Source organism: Coccinella septempunctata, chromosome 7 (genome assembly GCF_907165205.1).
Source record: "Coccinella septempunctata chromosome 7, icCocSept1.1, whole genome shotgun sequence".
Classification (NCBI taxonomy): Eukaryota; Metazoa; Arthropoda; class Insecta; order Coleoptera; family Coccinellidae; genus Coccinella; species Coccinella septempunctata.
In genome coordinates this window covers 12,920,886-12,947,122 of record NC_058195.1, presented here as the reverse complement: position 1 = coordinate 12,947,122, position 26,237 = coordinate 12,920,886, and the positions used below count along the sequence as shown (strand labels likewise).

The following is a 26,237-nucleotide window of genomic DNA, read 5'->3' as shown; positions in this document are numbered from 1 at the left end:
TTTGGTTGCCGATGCGGGAGCCTCAGTGACAACACTCAAGAGACATGGTGGTTGGAAAAGTTCGTCTGTTGCAGGAGGCAGTATGCTGCACAAAAATAAGGTAGCGAAGATGATAGCATTTGTGGAGGGAGAGCCATCTGCAGCATCACAGTCTTTGAAGACCGTTTTGGGAGTCTCGTCGACGAATAATTATGAACAAGATATTTCTTCTTCCTTTGTATCTGGTGGAAAAACTTTCAGTGGAAATTTCAACAATTGCAGTTTCCATTTTGTTACTAAATGAAGAAATAAAATATGATTTGACGTTTTGAAAGAAATATGATTTGACGTTTCATATTTCCCTAGGGAAATATGAACTGACATTCCATATTTCCCTAGGGAAATATGAGTGTGTTATGACACATGGTAACTAAGGCGATATAGCTCAATATTGGTTCGATCAGAAAAAAAGTACTTAAAATCATTTTTTTTGGGAAACGGTTGAAATGGTTATTTCAAAATGTGACGTTTCAAAGATATTTAATAAAAAATACATCATTATCGTCAGAAGGAGTATTCCCTATTAATTCGAACCCCTTTTTATAACTACATATAAGATATATAAATGATGACAATGTGTAGTATGAGAATTTCATGCAGGCATAAAAATTGAATATTCCCATTTGAAAAAGCAGGGTGGTATCGGACTATAAAATCAAAAATAAAAAGGCTGACTCCTTCCAGAAATACATTTTTCAGATGCAATCACATAAATAAATCTATATTGGCAATCTTTTGTAGGAAATATTCAATACAGAATAATTTACTACCTCATAAACATTGTGTAAAAGTTGGCAAACGTCGCAAACGATATGCTTGACACTGACTGTTTTATAAAGTTCCTCAAATAAGCTACTTCCCTCACTTTATGCAAGGTCTAGCATCAACAGGATTTCGCCTAAACAACTTTTTTATTATAAGGGGTATCTCTAGGACCGCAGGGAAATTATTATAAGCTTATCAGCCACGAGATGTTCTTTAGCCTTGTGATATTCATTTTCTGAAAAAGCTATTGAAAAAAAAAACAACTTCGGACACCGGCCATTGTATTGGAGATTTTCGGCAATGTTTTTGTTTAACGCTGATGGAGACATTCCAGATCAGAATGATTTGTAGTCAAGAAGAGTTGCAGGTTGCAGTGGAGTATTATTTTATTAGTCCAGTAGAAGAAATTGTGGTATAACCACTATAGACACGAAAAAAGGCACATCCTTCAACTTTAAAATTGATAAACGTTGGATTTGACGTTCATAATCATCAATAATTCTGAATCTAGCGTATTATGGTGAGTTAATGCATAGTTACTAAGAACTAATACCTAAGAAAGGGACCGATCCCATGGACAGATGGCAAACATGTGCACGCCACCTGCCAGTCAGATTGAACCCATTTTTAGGTATTTTTTTTTAGTTCTTAGTATTTCTTCATGAAATCCCCATTAGGTATTTTCGTAGCTAACTTATTTAGACTCGGTAATTAATATATTATAATGTGTAACGTAGTTATTCTAATTATCCCATTTCTCGAGAGTTAGGTATATATAAAAAAAGAAGCATGACATTAAATACATCTAAACATAATAATAGTTAGAGGATTATTTTAGTTTACACAGCACAAATATTTGCCATTTTTTTTAATATAGTAGGTACTTCTTTGAAGTTCAAAAATTATCACCTTGTTATAAAAAATCTATTTTTCGAATTTCTGATGAATTTTTTGTTTGTCCTATATCTCTGCATTTCAGTTCGAAAAAAATGCCCACTTTTATAATGAAACTGAGCTGAACTAAGTGTGATTGGGAAATATAGATACATACCTCTTATTTGATTGTAGAAATTTAATAGTATCGATTGCTAAAAATACTCTCAGAAATAGATACCACTGGCTGAATACGGAAATGCAACATGAGGAAGCCTTCTTCGAGTCAAGCAACCTGACGGGGGTTTTATGGTTAATGTTAAAAACATGTCAACTTACCGTACAAATATTTTATAACGAAACTAACTCTGTTATCCCAACTGTAGGCCATCACACTATCAGAGCAATTATTGAAAATACAATAACATAATGATTTTTCACCGGGTTTAAAATTGGACGATGAACCGGCGTCTATTTTAGAAATACGCGCTGGTTGACGCTGAGCGTCACTTTGAAAATATTCAGGGCCGGAGTAAAATCATATAGACTCTGTAACTTAAGCATGTTGAAATAAGACCGCGCGCATCCAGAAATATATTATTTTTCCAGTGGTTTAGATTGCATCTATCTATTGGCGTTTCCAAAGGGGGTTCATATGGTTGAATATAGAAAAATGATTTCATTTCCCTCTTCAAATACCTATGTATAAGTTTCATATAGTAGTTTCCTTTCAAATATTTAGCATATTATATATTTCAATTATATACCTATTAATTTTATATCAACAAATACATTACAGAATTACAATTATAAAATTATGCCCCCACCTCAACATCACTCCTGGAACCGCCACTGCAACGAACACGATGAAATTTCGAGATATAAAAAATCCGGACAGAAAAAACTTTCACCAAATTCATTTCAAAATAATTTCATCTAGTTCATCACTGATGTAGAGTCTGCAAGAATTTCAATTGAATTAGATGGTATATAGGGTAGAACTGAAAGATGCAATTTCCTCTAAATTTCTGAACACACTGTGGAGGTGTAGTGACACAATGATGGGTCTTTGAAAGAGATTTTGAAGCCTGATCTTCTCTTCACATTTCGCTGTTCAATTCACGACAATAGCTCTTTCCTGAAAGGAACAATGATTTTTCAAAGAGAACTATGCAATTTATAACATCCTCGGGTTGCATAAAGCTTGATCGCGGAATCAACGCTTGATTGACGAACAGACGTCAATTTGTTTTCAATCGATAGTTCAGTCATGATCATTCAGAATATCATTCTAGCATCAAATTATGATTATTAGACGTCAATTCAATTATTTTCAATTGCTACTTCTTTAATATATTCAGAAATGGAAAGGTTTTAGTGATTTTGTTTCAGAATCCAACTGTCATCGTTGATCGGCAATCAAAGTTTTATGGAACAACAACAAAGTGAATCGAAGCACACCTGAAAAAGTTATTTTAATATTAATTCGGTGAACATTTTGTTTGTCCGGTTATTTTTGTTTAGGAGTGTATTACTAAAAGAGTTGCTTTTTTGGAATATGTATCACATTTAGATGAATTTTCTGGGATATACCTACTCGTGTCGAAAGTTGTTTTTCGAAAAAGCCCGAAAAATATGGGTTCAGTTGAAAATTCGTCAAGACCGAACGGTTGCACCGAACTTGAATAAGTTTCGAGATTTATTACTGAAAGAGTTGCTCTTTTAGAACTTCTGAAAAATATTTTTTCGAAAATGGAAAAATTATTTCTGATTTGAGGCAGAAACTTGATTTACTTTATGTCTTATCACTTAATGAACCAGAATATATTCAACAATACAAAACAATCAAAAAGCAATATGATCAGAAGATTACTGAAAAAAAACAAAACTATTTAGCAAACAAGATCATATGCTCTGATAACAAGACTAAAACAACTTGGGAATTGATTAAATCATTAACTGGTAAATGTAGTTCCAAAAAACAAGCTCTACCATCTGGCAATCCAAAACTACTAGTGGAAGATTTCAACACCTATTTTGTCAATGTTGCTTCCAATAATGTAATGATGCCACAGAAAAAATATAATGGTAGTTTGAAGCATGTAAGTGGATCCTTCTTTGTTTTTGAAATTGAATCAGAGGAGATTATTAGAGTAGTCAAACAGTTGAAAAATTCTTTATCATCAGGTCATGATCAAATTCCTAATTTTATCATAAAAAAGGTTATTCACTTGATTGTTGAGCCATTAAAGTATATTATTAATAAGGCCTTTATAACTGGTATATTTCCAAGTGCATTTAAGGTTTCAATTGTTTCACCTATACATAAGTCGGGTACTGAGGATGATCTTGGCAACTACCGACCGATTAATCTATTAACAACTTTTTCTAAGATATTTGAAAAGATTTTGGCCAATCGTCTTGTTAAGTTTTTCAGAAAACACGAAATTTTCTGCCCAGCCCAACATGGATACATGAATAAGAAAAATACAACAACTGCAGTTTTTGAACTAACTCAAAAAGTTACAGAAGCTTTAGAGGAAGGCAAAATTCCGATTGGTTTATTTATGGATTTGTCTAAAGCGTTTGATTGCGGTGATCATGATATACTTTTAAAGAAGCTCAAAGCTTATGGAATTCGAGACAATCAACTCAAGTTAATGAAATCATATCTTAAAGGCCGAAAACAGAAAGTGCGTATTAATGTTGATAACAATATTTTTATATCTGAAGAAAAAGAGATCACTCGTGGTGTGCCACAGGGCAGCATTTTAGGTCCACTCCTTTTCATTCTCTACATAAATGATCTGCCCTTCAATATTAGTCAGTTGCTTAATATGATTTTGTATGTTGATGATACCAATATACTGAAATTACTAAATTATCTAATAAAATTAGTTGAAGAATTGAATAGCGCATTTGTCGATGTGAAGGACTGGTGTTCCATGAATGGCTTGAAATTAAATGCTGGAAAAACGGAATGTGTGATTTTTCATAATTCTAGATCAAAAACTCAGTTACCAAGTAGTGTAGTTTTGGAGAACACTAATGTTGAAATTGCTGGTTCTACTAAATTTTTGGGTATTCATGTTGACAGCGAATTGAAGTGGAAAAATCATGTAGATCAGTTGAACAAGAAATTAAATTCGTCTTTGTATGCCATAAATGTTTTGAAAAAGTCTGTAGATATTCCTACATTGAGGGTTGTTTATGTTTCATGTTTCCAATCTAACCTGTTTTATGGTATTGTGTGCTGGGGCAATAGTTCATCTATACCTAGCCTATTTGTTAAGCAAAAAATGATTATAAGATCTATATTTGGTATGAAATACAGGCAAACATGCAGGGGTGTTTTCCGTGCTCACAGAATACATACCTTGACTGGACTTAACATTTATAATTGCATAAAGTTTCTTCTGCAGCACAAAGAATTATTCGAGATGTTCAAAAATAATAATTTAAAAACAAGGCAAATTGATCAATATCTCTATCCAGTACACTCTTTAACTGTGACCCACAATAATGCTATGTATGTATATGTGTATTAAATTGTATAATGTTCTACCAATGCAATTTCTTAATGTAAATAGGGAAATTTTGTTTATTAAAAAATTAAATGAATTTATAATGAAATGTGAACCATATAATGTGGAAGAATTTATGGATTTCTGTAAGAGGGAAAGGAATATAACCCTTTAACTCTTGTGCTTTTTTTTTTCTGACATTAATTCTTGTACAATCAAATGTCCTATGAATTGAATAAAGGTTATTGTTATTGTTATTGTTATTGTTATTTCATCTCCCCTTTCAAATGAGAATAAGTTTCAAAATAATTTCTTTCAAACATATAGATTATATTACAGTTATAAAGAAATACCTATTTTATATCATCAAACACTTTAACACAAATTCAAATAAATTTTTTTAACGTTCTCTTTCTTAAGTTAGGCACAAGCGCGCAAAAACGAAGTGTGAGTAACCCACAACTAGCTACAGGGTGTTTACCATTCTCAATCTAGCCTTCATAAACGATGCACCATGTGTAAAAAATAGATCACAGATAACTTTATGCTAATTTCGGGTGAAAAAAAATAGTAAGAATTCGAATTGAACCAGTATTTGATGGATGAGACTACGCATTACATGCAAAACAAAATATGAACTTGATTGATAATTGGGATGTATAGAATACAAGGCTGTTCAAGTCCAGCACCGGTCGACCTATCCAAGATTTTTTTCCCCATTCTCACAATACTTTGTCGCTGAATAGGACAAGTCGCGAATTTTTTATTCCGAAAATAATTGTTGATACGAATGTGAGAACTGGTTGTTGGTTCACGCCTTGTTGAACTTCAAAAGACCAAGAATCAAATGATTAGATTTTATTTTGTCAAAAACATTCGGATGAGTCGGTTTGTTTAATTTGAAATAATTTTGTTTCGGGGAATATTTTGATCTGTGATGTTAGTTATGGTTCCAAACAAATTGTTCGTTGTTTTAATCGGCATTCTGCTAGATGTCCATTGTTTGGAATTTTTGAAAAAGGAGTTTCAGGTGAGATTGTGCCCTTGGCTTTAAGTAGGTAATCTAACAACATTTATAATGTTCACTGATGAGCCTCATTCACAATTTTTGGATTAAATGTTCTTCGTAATAATGAATGGAGCTTCTTATAATCATCAAGATCTATACAACATTGTATTGCCTAAAGGGATGAATAAAGTGTTTTGTATTGTATTCTATTGTATATGTTTGGGGTCATTTGAAAAACGTGTAGCATGAAAAGGAGATGAAATGTATGAAATAATGGAGGGATGGTATTGAGAGCTATTGTAATATTTTTCTTGGTCAATGTGCTATTTTACCCCATTTCACTACGGGTAAGACTGAGAGATCATTAAATTAATGGTGAGAACCAATTTCTGATAAATTGCGAAAATAATTCCGAACCATTTTTATGGCAGGGAGATCATTGAAATCATTCAAAGATTTAAAGATGACTACTCTTACTAGTAACCTAGTTGTTATCACTATTGACTAAATTGAGGACCATCTCTGAGATGAGGCCTTTTCTGAAAAAAAAAATTTTTCGTGAAATGTTTCATTCTGGTTATAAATACGAGAATAATGAGGACTTATCCTTACTGATTGAGCAAAATTGAAAAGGGAGCAATAAGCTGTATTTTTCATGAGCAGTTGCCCAAATATATGCTAAGGCAAACAAAGGCATGAAAAATTATAACAGATAATTCGTTTATTAAAAATAATTAAATTCAACAAAATTAAATTCTTGGTAAAGAGGCAATTTCTTGACAAGGTTTTTTTCATTTCGACTTCTGGTTTTTACTGAAAAACAATGTTTCTTATACAGGGTGAGTCTTTGACTCATACAAATATTTTAACAGAGGATTCTTGAGGTCAAAAGAAACACTTCTTTCCATACCATTTCTTCCGATTCGACCCTGATAAAAATATATAGTCATCTTAAGTTTTCACAATGAATAACTGTGCCACCCCTGGAAAAACAAAATTACCTTCATAATAACTAGCTAAATTTTTCAAGTTTCACAGATAATTTTTAATTTTTGACATCAAATTACTCGAAAATGGTACATTATACGAGAAAATATGAAGAATACTTACTTTTATTTTACGAAACGTCCAAATATTCATTATATAGCGTCCGACTTAGTTTCAAGAGTTGGGTTATTTGAATTTTTGGTATTTTTATGGTACTTAATGCTCATAATGAGAAAACTGCAAGACGTGGGTTATATCTTGTGTTCGAAAAAGATTCATCAAATAAATGAAAAACTGTATTCCGAAATTCATTTCATTCGATAAAACAGTTTGTGAGACAGAACTAGAAATAACATTTTCTTATGGTTTTTTAACAGCCTGTATCTTCTGAACCGAGCCGATTCTGAAAAAATAGAAAGGAAATGGTTAAAATATTTATTCGAGTCAAAGACTCACCCTGTATAATAAAGTTTCATATTTCATTCGATAAAACCGTTTTGAGATAGAACTGAAAATACATAACATTTTTTAAGGCTTTTCAACAGCCTGTATCTGTTAAACCGAGCCGATTTGGAATATGTTGAAATATTTGTACGAGTCAAAGACTCAGCACGTATATTCCGAATGTTCAATCCATTCTGAAATTATATAAATATAATGGTATGTAGTACCATACATACCTACACAACAATTTTCCCAATAATGAAATTTTCTCAGTTTGATTTTGAATGAATTTGCATAAAATAAATCTACACAATTCACAAAAAAATGTTGCTTTTTGCTTTCCAGATAATATTGGAAAAATGTTAATGAATGTAACGTTTCAGAGCCTATATAACCTCCTCGGGTAGTAAAATAAAATTCTGAAGAATTATTCTTGAAAACTCCTCGTTCTAAAATTTTGTCACCTTTAGATATTTTTTTTGTTCGTGATGTTGGAAGAGAAATTCTTTCCTAATGTTGATTCAGAATTTTAAAATTCTATCGTGTTTCAAATTTCCAACGATATTGTCATTCTGTCATATTCACCGAGGTCAAAAATGCTACAAAATTATGTCTCCTGGAAATATCTAGCAATATAAAATAATTTCGCAAGTCGATTTATCATTCTGCAATTATAGGTGCTGCAACTTTGTCACAAATAATATACCATTTACGCTAATTTAATGACATTTAAATATACGCATATTAAAACATATCAATTCGCATCTTTGTATGTGTGACTCAATCAGTCAATAATTTTTGTAAAAAAATTTTCACTATAAAGATACCGATTATCAATTTTGTTTTCCACGTATTCCATTTTATATTTTGGAATATACAATATTCTGGTAGTTACTTATTGTTTTGAATCAATTTATTATTCTCAGGAAGTGAAACGCAAAATTTACAGCTCATACTATTCGGGATCGGGTCAAGGCTTTTCTATACTTTTTATATGAAGGATAATCAGAGAATGACCCATCTTACCATTATTTTAAATTAGGAACTTCAGATTTCCATGCAAAATGAAAGTTTTCTTATTTTTTTTTTCAGAAACCAAATCTTCAAGTTAAGACAGAAAGTGGAAGGGTGCAAGGTACAAGATTGCAATCGAAATCACTAAAAAGGGGATATTATTATGCATTTATGGGAATTCCATATGCCCAACCTCCAGTGGGCGACCTCAGGTTCAGAGTAGGTGATTTTAAACCTACCTAAGTCTAAGTACATAGATATTTATTGAATATCAACCTTGAAAAATAGGTCTATGTTCCAAAATATCAACAATATTACCATGTAGTAGATCAGAATTTCAACCTACAAACAACAATGCATTGAAAAATCTGAATTCTTCATCCGACTTCTGAAATAAACAACAGAGTCACAGCAAAATTTAGCACACAAAAGAATTATAAAATAATAATTAAACTAAATATTCTTAACTTCCAAAAAGAATAAGCAAACAGGGTATATCTTGGTAAATATTTCCTAATTGCGGTGTGAATTTTTTGCTCATTTCAAATTTCACTAATGCTTCAGAATCAGAAACATGAAGCATTGGTCTTCGAACTATTTCGAGGTGCGAAACACCTTTACATTTGAATTAATGTTCACGGAATCTATACAGGTAAACTACAAACGTTTACTTCCACTCACATTATAGTGGTTGCACCTCTTTTTATGTATAGTTGAAACTAGTAGAAAATTTCAGGATAGAATATCTGAATTAATTCGTTTATTAATTTTTACTTTTAATTTTTGTTTAGAGATAGCCAAATTTACTCAACGAACACCTGGACCTCAGTAACATTGAATTCATTTTGAGAATGAGGAAATTTATTTTCATTCATTCAATTTTTGTTAGTTTATTTGCTAAGAAAAGAATCACTTGGAACCAAATAAAGTTGAATCTGAAAGGAAAATTTTGAACCATAATTTAAATTATTGAAAAATCTCGAGGAATATGACAATGCTATGAGGATTATAAATAGCCTTTTTTTATTTTGCTTACAAAGACTCTTTATTACTGCATTAGTTTTAAAGTGCTAGAAACTATCATAACACCCTCCAGATAAGTAATAGAAGGGATAATTGCTTGGTAAGCCTTATAACTCAGTATACCCTCACCCTGATTTGAAGAAGCTACAAGTGCAGGGTTTAAATAACTCATCCTTCTGAAAATCATGTAAAAGTGTACAAGTGTACAATTTTATGAGGCTAAGATACGTTAATGATCAAACACAGTAAGCCTTCTATTGCTTCAGTCACCTAAGTGGGTTAGAAATTGGCCTGGTGTTCTGGATGGGAGCAAACAAGGATCCGCATGCGTTGAAGTGGTGTTACGGATCAGCACTGGAACATCCATAGTTACTGGAGAAGAAGACTGTCTCTTCCTGAACGTCTTCACAAAAACTGTAAGTTGTTGTCTGGCGATATCTGAATTTAAAGTGTCCTAGATTGCGTTTGCGTGAATTTTTGGGAAGATTTACGATAGGCGCCTAGTGATTGGAATATATCCTATTTTTCCCTCCATAATGGTCATTGAAGTCCTATGAAACATAGGTAGGTACAGCCTAAACGCTGCCTGGCATTACACGTCGATCGAATTTCTTTCCACGCATGTCGTTATGATTATGGTCATAAACCAAACCTGTGTGTTCGAGGATATATTTCTTGAAAGATTTACGAAAGTCCACTGCCCATCATAAGTACTAATATATTGAATAAAGTGGGAGGAACATATCCTTTCGCAGATGCTTCTAGTTTTGGAAGGGTGATTTTTACGGTGTACAGCTTAAGTTACCGTGAATTTCAGTGTTAAATTCTTGTGAAAAAAAATTGGTAGGTACTTATCCATAATCAGCATTATAAATTTCAGAATCCTGCCACTGTGAAACAGCTCAAACCTGTTATGGTGTTCATACATGGTGGAGGATATATTCTTGGAAGTTCGGACGTGAAAATATACGGACCAGATCTATTAGTAGCTAAAGATGTTCTAGTTGTTACTCTCAACTATAGACTGGGTGTTTTTGGTGAGTTTTTTTTTCGGAACAATTCATAACATATGTTTAGATTAGAAACGGTATATAGGGAAACTGGTAGCTAGGGAGAAATGGAAGTAAATCGAAGATGAAGTCAGTTTTTTGGCGGAAATTGATACACTATTCGAGGAGTGTTCGTTTTCTTTTGATTTGTGGTATAAAACGGTGAAAACCGAATCTAGGAGTTTTATGAATTCATGTTTTGGAAATAACTGACGGTCTTAGGTAGAAGAGGAACGAAAATGAATAAGCACTAAAGGTTTGCGACAGAAAGAGTGCGGGAAATTTGGTTGAACAGTGTAGTGAATGAAAGAATTCGCCGGTTGGTGCGTGAAAAGTCTGGTGTTGTGGTGTTCGGCTTTACGCACGTGTTCGTCGCCAAGCATCATCAGGTTCGAGGAATAATTGCAGAAAAGGTAGATACAGTACAATCGCGATACTGTGAACACTCGATCGTTCGAACGGCTCAATAGCGTAAACAACATTGTTTCTGCCAAAAAAGTGCAAACTAAGATCTCACAACTTTTTCAACCATTGTGAATCGTCGATTAAAATGTATTTTAGTTTTATAAGATAATAAATCTGTATAGCAATATGTTGTAGAGTTTGTATTTCAGTGACCTCCGGTAACATGAACAACCTCTATTTTGTGAACAACCCTGGTTTTATTCTGTTCACGTTATCGCGATTGTACTGTAGTTCCAAATTTGATTTGATTTCTTTCTCTCGTTTGGGGTTTAGAGAAAAACGTGAATATATAGTACAGAGTCGTGAAATCTTGTCCAAATTTATTGATGATTCTTATTGTTTGCTAGGTAAAATTGAATCAGTGAGCATATGTTAGCGCTTGGTTTTTGTCGATGAGACATTTTGTTTGTTTGGCGCTCCTGACGTGCGTTTTATGAAATTGAAGATTTAAGTTGCTCGTCATCGACTAAGTACTTGTTTGTGAAAAGGCTCTATTTTTTTTTGGATAGATTTGATTGTTAATTTATCCAGGAGTTTTATTTGAAGTTTGTCCCAAGAAAAATTCTGAATCTAACATCAAGAACTGACCTTCCCTTCTAGAAGGAAATCAATCAATTTTTGTGTTTTGACATTTTAAAAATAATCACCTTTTGTCCAGGGAAAAGCCGCTTTTCCATTGATGGAGACACGGTGTGCATTATCACACTGGTGACAGCGGTGGGATTCAATTTAATTTTTTTGGGGTATTAATTCAGGTCACTTTCCTCGACTGACTGACTATCCTTTCCGAGCTAGTTTTTCTGCCTGATCCTTCCTTTCCTATGGGTCGTTTCAAGACGTTTCGGACAAAATAATTGGAGGCCCTTTTGCTTAGCTGGAAAAATCGAAGTTCTTAGATTCTGAGAACCAATGTAATCTCATGTTCCCCAGACTAACGAATCTTCATGTTCGACCATTTCTACCTGTTCTGAAGTCTCTATCATCTGATATTGTAATCAATTGCACAGGCCGGCGATCCCCGTTTTACTTTCCGAGTCGTACATTGCATCTTCATTTTAACTCCAGTCCTCATGGCTGAGTGACATGAAATAATGCAGCACTTTCAACTCTTATCGGTCAGGTTTTTATTTCAATTCCCCGCAACAATTTAGATCCGCGCGATACATTATCAATTTTTGTTTTTTAACATCTTCAAAAAAAATAACCCTTTGTTAAGTGGAAAGCCGTTTTTCCATTGATGAAGACACTGTTTTCATTATCACACTGGTGACAGCGGTGGGATTCAATTTAATTTTTTTGGGGTATTAATTCTGGTCACTTTTCTCGACCGACTGACAATCTTTTCAGAGGTCCTTTTTCTGCTTGATCCTTCCTTCATTTCCTATGGGTCGTTCCAAGACGCTTCGGACAAAATCATTGGAGGATCCCTTTTGATAAGTTGGAAAAATCGAAATTCTTGGATTCTAAGAACCAATTTAATCCGATGGTCTCTAGATTAATGAATCTTTCTTAATCTACATGTTTGAGCATTTCTACCTGTTCTGAAGTCTCTATAATCCGATATTGTAATTAAATACATAGGCCGGCGATCCCCGTATTACTTTCCGAGTCGTACATTGCATCTTTATTTTAACTCCAGTCCTCATGGCTGAGTGACATGAAATAATGCAGCACTTTCAACTCTTATCGGTCAGGTTGATATTTCAATTCCCCGCAACAATTTAGATCCGCGCGATACATTATCAATTTTTATTTTTTAATATCTTCAAAAAAATAACCCTTTGTTAAGTGGAAAACCGCTTTTCCATTGATGGAGACACTGTTTTCATTATCACACTGGTGACAGCGGTGGGATTCAATTTAATTTTTTTGGGGTATTAATTCTGGTCACTTCTCGACCGACTGACAATCTTTTCAGAGGTCCTTTTTCTGCCTGATCCTTCCTTCATTTCCTATGGGTCGTTCCAAGACGCTTCGGACAAAATCATTGGAGGATCCCTTTTGATAAGTTGGAAAAATCGAAGTTCTTGGATTCTGAGAACCAATTTAATCTCATGGTCTCTAGATTAATGAATCTTTCTCAATCTACATGTTTGAGCATTTCTACCTGTTCTGAAGTCTCTATAATCCGATATTGTAATTAATTACATAGGCCGGCGATCCCCGTTTTACTTTCCGAGTCGTACATTGCATCTTTATTTTAACTCCAGTCCTCACGGCTGAGTGACAAGAAAAATTGCATCGGTCAGATTGTCATTTCAATTCCCCGCAACAATGTAGATCCACGCAATACATTATCAATTTTTGGTTTTTTAACAGCTTCAAGATAATCACCCTTTGTCCAGTGGAAAGCCGCTTTTCCATTGATAAAGACACTGTTTTCATTATCACACCGGTGACAGCGGTAGGATTTAATTTAATTTTTTTGGGGTAATAATTCAGGTCACTTTCCTCGACCGACTGACCTAATCTACATGTTTGACCTTTTACTTTCTGAGTCGTACATTGTATCTTCATCTCCAGACTTCATGACAGAGTGAGATGGAAAAATTTAACACTTTCAATTCCTTGTGAACTCAATACTTTCCTGCAGCCTTAAAGTATCACATTTCCGTATAATAAATGCCTTTGCAGCGAATGGCTGCAACAATGTAGATCCGTGCGATACATCGTTCAAACTATCCCCAATTTTGTTCGAAATTTCCATAGTCCGGTTCATTACACTGCAGTGTTCACAAAAATGTTTGTTTCTTGAAAAAATCCAAGTTCTGCATACACTGTATCGAGGCAATGAAACGTATTGACGAAAGTTGAGCAACAAGGCTCCTGTGAAAATGAATGGTAAGTAAGGCCAAATGGATATAAGTTAAATTACAGAAACACAAGAACATGAAACAGAAAAATACCGAGGAAGGTATATTTGCTTACCATCTCCAATTGAGCGCCTACTTCAACATATTCAATGAAGTCCAGGCTTACTTCTTTTTTTTCTGCTGCTGTCAAAAAAAAAACAGCTTTTGAACTCAATGAATGAGACTGCTTTAAAAGTTTCCATTTTTTCTTTTGAATTAGTCAAAAAATTTCCGAATTCCCTTAACTTTCGTGGAGCAGTGTATTTCCGAATTCCAGGTTTCTTGAGCACTGAAGATTTGGCATCACCTGGCAATTACGGACTGAAGGACCAAAACCTTGCCCTACGCTGGATACAGAGGAACATTAAGTATTTCGGTGGAGATCCAGACAACGTTATGATCTTTGGACACAGTGCCGGCTCCATCAGCTCTCATCTCCATATGTTATCACCGAAGAGCCGGGGCTTGTTCCACAAGGTCCTTCTAGAGAGCGGAAGTGCTCTATGTTTGTGGGGAAGTCAACGAAAACCTCGGAATATGGCATATCTTCTCGGTGTCGCCAATGGCATAACGCACCCAAGAGATAGTTACGAACTGGTAGAGAAACTTCGTGAGATAGATCTCGAAGAACTGAAGAAAACTCTCTTGGGAGTTGCTTTAACCGTAAGTCAGACTTTTGTTTTTCAAAAAAATGCGCCTTCATATACAGGGTGTTTCATTGGTAAATGAACATACAGTAACCTGAACTAGAGCTACCCTAGGCGAGTCCAAAAAACCCATATGTGATATGTCTTATCAATTCCATAACCGAGATACAGGTGCTTCATGTATTCACCTAAAATTTCAATTTCTCATAACTTTTGAACCAACCAGTATATTATGAAATACGAATGTGCAATAAGTGGGACAAAAAAGCCAATTTGATCACAATGTACGATTTTTCTGAAGATTAGAAGAATTCCTATATTGAATTTGATCTTTCCGTGGAGTTTCCTTAGAGCAAAATGACGTGCGGGACAATGAAATCTACTGAATCTTATTGAAAATTTTCTGCTCTTTTCAAATATCTCAATAAAATTCCAAAATTTTAATTTACAGGGTGTTGAATTCCAACTTGGAAGAAGTCCCATATTTTTCAAATACGGACCTGGAATTGTGAATCATATATTCCAAATATCAACCGATTATACTGGTTGGTTCAAAAGTTATGAGAATTTGAAATTTTAGGTGAATACATGAAGCATCCTGTATCTCGGTTATGGAATTGATTAAACCTATCTAATATAGTTCTAGTGTGTATGTTCTAGTGGCATACAGGCAGGATAAAGATTTTAATTTCGGAGTGTAAATCCAACATCATCGAAGTAATGTCGAAGTTATAACTAGTGAAAAGTGAAACTTGGGCAATATTTTAGGTGTCCCACTTTTTTTGCTGCTTAGTTTTTTTCTGAGTTGTCTCACAAAATGTTAATCTCTCTTTGTTTTTCCTTGGTTCCAAATTCAGATACCAAAATTATTTCGGTACCACCATTCAAAACCATCAGTTATTGTAAATACGAATAATATAGAGACCTAAGTGAATTATTCTGGCCTTTCATTTTTACCCACGTCAATTTCTTTTTATTGAGAATTTTTTCAGCTCTACACTGAAGGTCTAGTCAAATCTTCAATGAAAACATTGGGAAACCGCTTTATAACTAGCTTGATGCATAAATTATAGATACTTCTATCATCGCCTAAATTATTTATCAATCACTGGATAATTAGTAAAATAACGATTATCAATTATCACTGGATAATTAGTAAAATAACGTTTATGTCGGCTTGAAAGAATCGGTTGAATTATTAAAGGTTTTGTTCCTTCAATTGAGTGAAAAAAATTCATTAATCATTTTAAAAACGAAAGTCTGTTATAGGTATGATTTGTTAGTTTGGGGTAGGAGCAACTTGAATTTGAATTTTGACAAATTCAATAATGGTTCTTTTCTTCTTTAAGCTAGATTTATGCCTATGAAATGCGAGATGTATAAATTACTGATTGCATCATCGGAATACGGATACGAATGAAGAAGGTCATTCAAATGTTGTTTTACCTAACTTAAATTAGTCCAGGATGTACGAAATTACTGGACTTTTAATTTATGGAAATGTCTATAAATGGTGCAACAAGATATTCAAATTTTTTTCCATTCTTCCAAGCTATGCAAGAGCGTGAGATTATCTTTTTTGCATCTACAGAACGTTATAGTTTATAGTTAATAGTGTTATAAAATATTCATGCACTTTATCCACCGTACAATGTGATTGATTATAAATGCTTCCCGTCCTCCTCTAACTTTTCTGTCCATTGTGTAGAACAAATTTTTTATGTTCGAAAATGATTTGAAATAACTCTTTCTTCTTGTTTCAAATGATGATTACCTAATATAATTGTCAACAAGAATTTACAATTAATACAATCATTTCCATTTCATCAAATCATGAAAAGATTTAAAAGCTCGTAAAAAAATTTACAACACGTGCGCAAAGTGCAACCTTGCGGACTTGAAGAAAATAACTACATAGGTACATATTTTCTAAAGTAATCTTCATTTCCGTACAGAATTTTTTTCCTATTTCACATCGATATATTGAATACATTAAACTATCAGAAATAATCTCAACGATTTAGTTTGCAAAGTAGAAAATTACTGTAATTGAATAACACGTCAATCTTCAAAAAACTTCACGCATGAATTTTTATTTACTATTGAGTATATTACCTATTTTTCATGTACTTGCACGGAAACATGATTATCCTTTTATAATCACAATTTTAATTCGAATATTCATGCAAAAGAATCAACAACAATTTTATTCCTTAATGAATTGTAAATGTCGAATTAACTTCATGACCGAAAGATTTTTAGGGCTATTTAGACATTAGGATCTACGTCATATTTTTGAACCATGGGAAATGTTCATTCATTTCAAAATACAGTGAATTTCAATGGGATGTGAACCTCTCAAGGAGTGATTTTTAAATAGGTTGAAACAATGGATATTAAATCAAAAATTACACTACGTGATAATAGTTTTTCGACTATTGATGTTTATCGTATTATCAACTATTATGATCTCGATAAGTTGAATATTTATGATTCATCATTGGGAACATACCTAACATTACAATTACTCAAGGATTTCCTAGTTCTTCCTTCAGCCGACCTTTTGTAGTTTTTTCGGTTGACTATGTTGTTTTTTCAACTATACGGGGATATATTGAGAAATTCTTAGCCTACTATAGAATCAAACAAAACTTCAATGTCAAAATGTTTTATTACTCAACATATTCTCCTCTTAATTAATATTAATTAATTAAATTAATAATACATTTATTACAGCGACTCTGCAACGTCTCTAGACCTTTAAAAAAATTGTTTCTTCTTGCTCTGCAAACCAGACCTTCGCAGCTTCTATAACCTGCTCGTTGAAAGAAAATTTACGACCTTTTAAACTTTTTTTTTTAGTTGAGGAAAGAGATGATAGTCAGATGGAACTAAATATGGTGAATAAGGGGGGTGTTCTAATAATTCAAACCCTAAATCACAATTTTTTTGCATGGCAACATGAGAATTGTGTGCAGGGGCGTTGTCCTGCAAAAACAAAACACCTTTGGATAGCTTTCCGCGTCTTTTCTCTTTAATTTTTTCCCGTAGACTGGTCAGTAATGTCGAATGGTAATCTCCGGTTATTGTTCTACCATTATCCAAAAAATCAATCATGATTACTCCTTGGCAATCCCAAAAAACTGAAGCAAGAACTTTTCCAGCAGATTTTCGGACATGAAACATCTTAGGTCTTGGAGAACCAGAGTGTCCATTCCATCGATTGCTGCTTTGTTTCTGGATCGTAGAAATGTACCCAAGTCTCATCCATACTAACAATTCGGTTTAAGAACTCTACATCGTTTTCAAATCGAGCACAGAACGCAATGCTTCTACCCTTGCAGGCTTCTGATCAACATTCAAACATTTTGGGATCCATTTTGCAGCAATTTTTCTCATGTCCAAATTTCAAACGCGTTCGTTTGAAATATTCAGTGCGTCAGATATCCTTTTAAGTCCAATTCGACGGTCTGATAAAATCATGTCATGAACTGCATCGATATTTTCGGAGACTGACTCAGAAAATGGCCTTCCCGATCGGCCATCATCTTCTATAGAAAATTTACCTCTTTTGAAGCTTGCAGTCCAATTTTTCACGGTCGCATACGAAGCACATTGATCACCAAGGGTATTAAGCATATCTTCGTAAATCTGCTTACCTCTTGACCCTTTTAACTACAGGTATTTGATGATGGCTCTATACTCCAATTTTTCGATTTTCACAATTTCGGTTGACATCTTCTTTCTTTTGCTTCATTGCGTAACTCTGGTTTACTTTTTTGAGCTCAAACTTCACACTAACACTTCTAATCAGTTATTGTTCGTTGCTATGGTAACGCAATATTTTTTTTTATGCATGGAACTTTGTCTAGCCTATCTAGATATCAATACATCCTCGTACATAGTAATTTTTCTACAAAGGAACTATTTATTTCTACGCTTGAATTAACTCCGTCTCTGTATAACTGACTGCTTATCCAATCACTGATTGACTGCTCCGCTCTTCGAATTTGCAAGAGACGACAGGGACGTATTTAGGGTCGTCAGTAATACTAACTTCTGGAGAACAACCTCTATACTTACAAGTCGCAAGTCGAGTTGATCTGTACCAAAGCCTAATTTGGGTATGGCCCAGTTTCTTGATCTCACGTTGCTTACACACGTCCTTATAGCTCGGTTTGCCATAAGGGAACTTCCCCAAATCCTTACACAACGTTAATTTTATAAAATTTTATGGAAGGTTCAACAAGAGTTTAATCTTTGTTCATTGAAACGATGCATACGGCCATGAGAAGAAGAGAGGTGTTGATGCTCTGCTGAGTATAGTTTAATGTTGGGCATTCCTAAACATTTCTGAACATTTTCTAAATTGAAATTTGGCCTGCCAAATTTCTTTCTGAAGACAAATAGGGCTTTTCCCCTGGACATCTGAAGGTGTTTAGTTTCACATTGGGCTACATTTTTTCATACCAAACATAATTGAATCGCGGGTGAGCAGATTTTAATGGCCATATTCGATTTTTATTTGAGTCAAACTCAAACTCAAAAATCATAAACACAAATAATGGAATGAAGCCAAAATCTGAGGTCATTCTGGATTCTGGAACCACACTCGAGTTTTGTGCTAAAATTCATTTATTTCATTAGGTTCTGCTAAAAACTCATACTATGTGGGGATACAATTCGTTTTTGCTCGATTCCACGACTCTGAAAGTTCTTTATTAGAATTAATAAAGCATATGAGCAATTCTAGCCATACCTTAGTTCGCATAATGATAATACCAAAATACTGCTTTAACCTTTGGCCTTCTAGGAAATCAAGGAAAACATCATCCAGGTAACTGGACACTTGTCGTGTAGGAATCGTTTATAATAAATTGCGTGATCAACAAATTTACGTCATCAAGAGAAAAATAGAAGGAAGACACTCTATTATGGCAAAAATATTCTCCGAGGTCATTTCCGCAAGAGTTCTGAGTGAATTACTTGAATGTTGGAGAAGGATTTGAAATGCTTCTTCGTTCTTGTCTCAAAATAATTTTTAAAATATATGTTTTCTCCTCTGAATTTGGTGAATTGAAATGTAGTTCATTTACACAAAACATTTATTTATAAGTAGCAGGACCTACTGACATATATACTTATATAACATAGAATTGAACATAAAAGCAAAATTTTGAGTTAAATATTTCCATATGCATACAAACACAAACTTAACCTGCCCATAGGACCTATTGATGCTTACTTTGAATTTTTGATTATTTGAAGTCATCAGCTACACTTTGCTTGAAATCATGATGTTGTGATATTCGAAAACTTAAACCTGAAGGCAAATATTATAGAGGAGAAAGATAGGAACCAGTTTCATAACTCTAGTATTAAAAACCGACTAGGTACATTTTGTCCTTGTATCATGACATATCTAATAACCCAATATCCTACGTAACCAGAAAAAAATTACACATGTACAAAGTGAAACACATGTACAGGACACTAGAAAGTATAAGGGCCATAAAAACGCGCTTTTACTCTCCTGAATTCGTTAATTTTTCCTGTCAATTCAAACGCTCTGGCCAGAGCAAACTCAACAGGAATTAATTGTTAAACTAACCGAAAAGACGCCACACAATCTTATAGGTTTGTCCCTTCACCTATAAATGGTAAGAAACAAATAAATCTGCAAGGGGGGAAATTGTCCCAAGTTACAGGACTGTTATTAAACAGTTTTTCTGTTTTGACAGTACGTATTCAGTGCCATCTGTTGCCACATTTGAAAATGAGATGGCACTGAATACGTACTGTCAAAACAGAAAAACTGTTTAATAACAGTCCTGTAACTTGGGACAATTTCCCCCCTTGCAGATTTATTTGTTTCTTACCATTTATAGGTGAAGGGACAAACCTATAAGATTGTGTGGCGTCTTTTCGGTTAGTTTAACAATTAATTCCTGTTGAGTTTGCTCTGGCCAGAGCGTTTGAATTGACAGGAAAAATTAACGAATTCAGGAGAGTAAAAGCGCGTTTTTATGGCCCTTATACTTTCTAGTGTCCTGTACATGTGTTTCACTTTGTACATGTGTTATTTTTTCTGGTTACGTAGGATATTGGGTTATTAGATATGTCATGATACAAGTTTGTTTACAAATCAAACGGCAACACGGATCTCATTCATTCATTTTGTTGTTTCATTGGGTGACTTGGGACAATGCCGAATAGATACAAGCGGCGCATTGGCAGCAGGAAATATGCCGATTTTTCGCAGGATATTATTATTTACGTTATTTCCACAAAGAAATCACCAAAGAATGAAAGAAATCAAAGTTCCCTTGTTTGTTTAGTTTTTTTACATTTGAGTTGCAATATATTCACTTTCGCTGCAATAGAGATTTTATCATTCAATTTCCTTACCGAATTTCAACTATATAATCACAAATTCTAATTTTTCAAAACTATACACCGTCTCAAGTCACCTATTTCATTTGAGAGTTGAGAAATCAATAGATTTTAACTTGTGTCGCAAGCTTCCCAGATCGGTGGAAGACTTGGGATAAGTAGGTATATTTAATTTTTTTCAAAATTTATATCCTAATTCTGGTATGTATCCTAATCAATAGTCTGCCTCCCCACTAATGGTGTTCAGGGATTGAAAAAATTAGGCGAAGCACCTGCTTAGTGCTTCACATCATATCAAATTAAATAACCAAGTGTTTTTACAACTTTTTTCCAACTCGGCAACCTACGTACATTTTTCACCACCTTTATAGGAGAATTGATAAACATTTTGGAAATTGCCTTCTTCTAAATGAAATACCCTTTCGTTTCTAGGGAACTTCACAGTCATTATTCACAGGGTTGCCATATGCCCCAACCTTAGAAGAGGACCACGAAGAAGCCTTTCTAACGAGAAATAACTGGTATGAGATGCTGGCAACTGGAAATTTCTATCACGTTCCTGTAGTTATGGGAATGAATTCAAATGAATCATTATTCTTTCTTCAAGGTAAAATTTCGATTTGAATCGATTTTTGCAAAAGGCAATAATTATTCTAACGGAGATAAATCAAGTGCACGCTCTATTATTGTACGAAGATCCTTTAATTCCAACAGTATGCAAAGTTTTTGAAATTTGTGTTGATTTTTTTCTTTCCTAGGATCTACCATTGGGTTGGGCTACATCGGTTTCATGTTTTATATTTTGTACTGTTCTTTCCTTTTATCATTTCAAAAATGACAGCCTTTCTTGTGGTTTATTCATTTGTTTTTGTTCGATCCCAAATCTATTTGTTGAAATTTCATGACATCGGTTTTTACTTCAGATAGAGTATGAAACATTATATTACGTTTATCCACGATACATACCTAAAGTGATCATACTAGATTCGTAGCCTTTAGCATTATGACTTATGACATTTATGAATCATTTGTGCTTTATGAGCCATTATTCACTGGTCTATCTAGTTGCATGGTCACAACCAGACGCCGAGGCTCTGAACGTAGAGATATTGGTAACAATATTGAAATGTTAGAAGTAAAGAGTTGAGATATTGAAATGAGTAACGATATTATTGAAATTGAAGTGAGATATTTGGGAAAAATCTTTTCACAATCTTGGATAAATCACAGTATTCTAGCGCATATTGTTCACTTAGATGATTTACCAAACTCGACTACATCTCATCGTTGCATAATTCACGTTTGCGCGATCCTCATCAGGCATTGAGATTGTAACGAAGCATAAACCCACCAAGAGGTAGAAAAAAATTAATAAAACTCAATTTTCAGAGGCTATGATAGCTCAACCTCTTCTCGTATTATTCGATCTGGATAACAGTCTGATAACACCACCTTCAATGAATATCAGTAATAAAGAAACCTCTACCATTGTTGGAAGAATGATCAGGGATCACTTTTTAGGTGAAAATAACAGAATGTCAACAGTAGATATTATGGAGTTGATGAATGTGAGTATCCCTAATCATGGTAATAAGGATTCGACATTCTTGATCTACACTGCGCAAAAAAATTAACTCACATTCTGAAAATCTCAATTTTAATTATTATTATTATTAAGTTAACTCTACATTGACTTTATAACTTATTTTTTATGTTCTCTCGGGAAGGTTTTGAACGAAACAAGATACATTAAATGGAAAAAAAATCTTAGGTGAAAGAAGAGAAATGAACAATTTCCAAAATACTGAAATTCTGATAAGTGATTTAATACTTGGTTTTTCCACCCCTTGCATTAATTACAGCTCGGCAACGACGGTTCATACTCAAAATGAGTGATCTGAAAATGTTCTGATCTCATCCTTCCCAGATTTCTCCGAGTTGGATTCCTAAGTCATTAAGAGTAGCTGGATGATTTTCTTAACTGCTCAGCCTTCTATTGAGGTTGTCCCAAACCTGCTCAATCGGATTGAGATCTGGACTTCTTGCTGGCCATTCCATTCGAAAGACTTCAACCTCTTCAAGGTACTCCTGAACGATGTGCGCACGATGGGGTCTGGCATTATCGTTCATAAAAATGAAATTTTCAACAATGTATGGGGCAACTGGCACTACATGCTCTTCAAGAATGTTCCTTATATACTTATCAGCATTCATAGCTCCATTATCAACGACTACTATGTCTGTGCGAGCAGTCAAAGATATTCCACCCCATACCATAATCGATCCTCCCCCGAAACCAGTAGTATTCAGGAAATTGCACTGAGCATATCTTTCATGTGGACGTCTGTATACAAGGGAACGTCAATCACAATGGTAGAGGCAGACTGCAGAGTCTAGACTCATCTGTGAAGAGAACTCTTTCCCAATCGGCCTCTTCCCAATGGATATGCTCTCTCACAAAATCCAAACGCGCCCTTCATACCTGTCTCTCTGAATCATTGCAATATTCTGGACACAGGGACACACTTGTATGGGAAACTTCAAACCTTTCTGCAATTCTTGTGTATGTCCACCCTTCTTCTCGCAAAACTACCGCTTGGGCACATTCCTCTTGGGTCAAATTGCGTGTTTCGCGTTGCATAGCGATCGAGTGTAGAAAATCAAACGAAAGAAAAACTATTGATCACTAGAATTGATCGAGAACAACTGATTTTAGAATGGAGCCAATACACTCAACATCTGATATCATCTTTTTTTATTCCTGCTGGGAAATAACATCTGTATTGAAGAAAACCGTTGAAAGTGGATAACATATGCATGCATAATTCTGTTGAAAATAATTATCATTGAGAACACCTTCAGTTGTAGAATAAATTTGAGATTTCCAAATGTGCGTTAATTTTTTTGCGCAGTGTATATTGAAAATCAGTAGATTAACACTAAGCTTTTTGTAAAATTGGCGTATAAAATATGTAATTAACACGAACAAATTTCGAAACCAACAGTACTTATCCCAGGACAACTTCTTGAGACCATTGTGGAAGACTGCTGAATTGATGAATAGATATATTCCACTTTACTTTTATTACTTCAAATACGAAAGTGAATTAGGGCGATATGGCCTTCCAGCCGGCAGAGAATATCCAGGCATTAGAGGTAAGTCATATATTTTTGACATTTTTATGGTTAAGTAATACTGAGTTAGTTACTTTGTCCAACACGGGGCAAATGTGTACCAAAAAACTGGATGAGTCTGAAACACCTCATAGTTAAGGGGGAAAACATTATACCAACAATTATTGCTTCAAACATTGCATTTCAGGTGTGTCCCACGAGGAAGAAGTTCACTTCATATTCAATAAATTGAAAGATTATTCTAAGAACAGAACAGATTATGTGGTCAGGGAATGGATGTTAACATTGTGGACCAATTTCGCTAAATATAGGTGAGTTGAGCTTTTATGGGTAAAGTTCCATATCCCTTTTATTGATCACTGTTTGTGTTTGCGAGCGCTCTAGTACTGAAATACTGAGAACTGGTTAAAATATTTCAATTTTCGGAAATCGTTTTCATTTCTTATTACTCCTACAAAACATGACAGACTTCATCCGATGACCATCCACAATGCAATATCAACGGGAAATTTTCTCACAACACCGTCAAATTTTCCAGAACTCTCATTTTGGGCACCACATCATAAAAAAATGATACACGTAGCTTTAGCGAAACAAGTAATCAATATTAATAAAAGAGGATCTATGGTTTACTTCAAAATGCTTTATTGTTCAAACGATCGCACCAAATTGGACAATTCTTTTTTTGTTGTGTTTATTATTGTTAGGGCAAGGTTTATATAACAAAATATTCCCCAAAAAAAATTGTACAGAACAGAAAAAAAGGCATTCCTTTTTCTTACGACCAATCGAGCAATCATAGAGTACTTATAGGTTTTCGACATTTGGACAAAAAGTTAATGTTATATCGAGTAAATCGAAAATTTAAAATGATGAGTTCGTTATTATTATCTACCCTAGAAATAATTTAAATGGCGAAACTAGGTTTGCCGTGTCAGCTAGTAACCTATAAAGCTGCTAATTTTACTGGAGCTCGAGTTTATAACATGTTGCCTGAAGCAACGAAAAGGCTGTATCTTGGAAGGGACGTCGATTTAGAAAAAAATTGATAGGAAATATACCCCTGCTATTTTCAACGAGGAATCATCTCCTTAAGACTGGCATTTGTTTGCAGACACCCTGTAAATGAAGCATTCTAGTTCCGAAATTCTAATGAGCTCTCAGTGTTTGAGATTGATTCTTTTCTGTATTAGTGAACTCGTTAAATTTTGAATTCTCGAATGACCAAGAACTCAAATTGAAAAAATCTTGTGTTACTCTTGCCTACTTCTTTGCGTTTTTTTAGATAGTCACTCATACTATTTCTGAAAAGATGACACGAAAGAATGCTTTAATAGCAGTTTGACTATCAGAATGTATTGCTATATCACATCTTTGTTAGTTTCTTTCTACACATATTTCAATTAGCATTTCTTCCTGAAGCTGTTTAAAACATACCAACATATACCTCTTTGCCATATCGAATGGTGTGCATTGAAAATCGTTCATCATCAAAGGTTTCATAAGAGATATAAAAAAATATTCCGGCATGAAGATGAGAGAAAAAGTTAAGACGTTTAAGAGTTAGAGGCTAATGAACTTCTCACAGTTTTTTCTAAGTTACCCTTTCTTGTTGAAATCATACCAAAATGAAATGTCGAGAGTAAAACTCTTCTTCGATGATTTCTAATTACTCAACTTGTTTCGAGCCAATACTCATCTTCAGGAGCTGCAGCTCATTCAAATATTAACCCGTAATCTTCTTCAATTCTATTTTGTTGTTTTTAGCAATCCAACACCATCTGTAGGAAGAGGAAATTCAGCTCTAGGAAATATAGTTTGGCCAAGATTTTCGTCTAACGCCAGTTCTCGAACGAATTTCCTCGATATTGGAGACATGTTGGAAGTTCGTCATACTCCGGTTAACTACGATAACATCTTGTGGTATGAAGAGCTTTTCCAAAAATATGGCAACCCACCATTTCATAATTATTGAACGAATGTGATTCATTCATACTGATGTACCTGATTAGTTTTTT

The 26,237-nt window shown here is 34.1% G+C and overlaps 2 protein-coding genes across 4 annotated transcripts in view; one reads left to right on the top strand and one right to left on the bottom strand.

The window, feature by feature from the left end:
• The window catches only part of LOC123316399 (sarcoplasmic calcium-binding protein 1), a 10,736-nt gene extending 8,537 nt beyond the window's left edge, over positions 1–2,199 (bottom strand). For both annotated transcript variants that reach the window (XM_044902458.1, XM_044902459.1), the window contains exon 1: positions 2,017–2,199. In XM_044902458.1, the coding sequence (XP_044758393.1) occupies positions 2,017–2,068 (52 nt within the window). In that variant the 5' untranslated portion in view covers positions 2,069–2,199. The remainder of the gene's footprint in view (positions 1–2,016) is intronic.
• The window catches only part of LOC123316398 (juvenile hormone esterase-like), a 26,952-nt gene extending 715 nt beyond the window's left edge, over positions 1–26,237 (top strand). The window contains exons 1-10 of one of the 2 annotated variants that reach the window (XM_044902456.1): positions 5,909–6,231; positions 8,734–8,874; positions 9,945–10,094; positions 10,559–10,715; positions 14,322–14,707; positions 21,517–21,691; positions 22,474–22,652; positions 24,090–24,240; positions 24,407–24,530; positions 25,987–26,237. In XM_044902456.1, the coding sequence (XP_044758391.1) occupies positions 6,139–6,231; positions 8,734–8,874; positions 9,945–10,094; positions 10,559–10,715; positions 14,322–14,707; positions 21,517–21,691; positions 22,474–22,652; positions 24,090–24,240; positions 24,407–24,530; positions 25,987–26,194 (1,764 nt within the window). In that variant the 5' untranslated portion in view covers positions 5,909–6,138 and the 3' untranslated portion in view covers positions 26,195–26,237. Of the gene's footprint in view, positions 1–5,908; positions 6,232–8,733; positions 8,875–9,944; positions 10,095–10,558; positions 10,716–14,321; positions 14,708–21,516; positions 21,692–22,473; positions 22,653–24,089; positions 24,241–24,406; positions 24,531–25,986 lie in introns of those variants that run through there. The other variant, XM_044902457.1, reaches the window with a different exon arrangement.